The 585-nt window shown below is 32.8% G+C and overlaps 1 protein-coding gene across 1 annotated transcript in view; it reads left to right on the plus strand.

Annotated features, from left to right (window-relative positions):
* Nucleotides 1-315, plus strand: part of LOC106868114 (uncharacterized) — a 49067-nt gene extending 48752 nt beyond the window's left edge. The window contains exon 2 of the mRNA XM_014913243.1: nt 187-315. Within this exon, the coding sequence (XP_014768729.1) occupies nt 187-315 (129 nt within the window). The remainder of the gene's footprint in view (nt 1-186) is intronic.
* The last annotated feature ends 270 nt before the right edge of the window (nt 316-585 follow it).

Below are 585 nucleotides of genomic sequence, written 5' to 3' on the forward strand. Positions count from 1 at the left end.
TATATATATATATATGTATGTATAAATACATAGAGGAATACAATATATGTGTGCGTATATATGAATTAAAATTAAGGATAAAATATATATTTGACTTTATGGTATAGTAAGCATGTAATAACCAATGAATGTAAAAGTTAAAAGAGTATATAATTTTATAAGTATATTTATAAAATCATATTAAAGGCAAAAAGCCAATCTTACAACAGACCAAGCCACAAGTTGAAAGAGGACGCCAAATGGCGCAAAACTACGGGAGGTTTCACGACAATACGCACTGAAGGCGAGGGAATAACCGACAAGATTCATGAATAGGTTTAGCCATAAATAAATTGATTTAGGAATGTCGTGTTTACCAGTCTTTCGTCATCAGCATAACACAAACATATGCATATAATTATTCACAGTTCTACATACCCCAGGAACACATTACTTCCGCAATACTTCCGATGAAGTAAGAGTTTATCTCAAAGTTCGAAATCACGGTGATACGAGTATGTCTGGCTTTTTCAGTCTTCGATTATTTTCGTCATTGATACGGGGTTTTAGGCATTTTATTCATTCCCCCGTTTTCACCTTTGTGTA

Source organism: Octopus bimaculoides, chromosome 2 (genome assembly GCF_001194135.2).
Source record: "Octopus bimaculoides isolate UCB-OBI-ISO-001 chromosome 2, ASM119413v2, whole genome shotgun sequence".
NCBI lineage: Eukaryota > Metazoa > Mollusca > Cephalopoda > Octopoda > Octopodidae > Octopus > Octopus bimaculoides.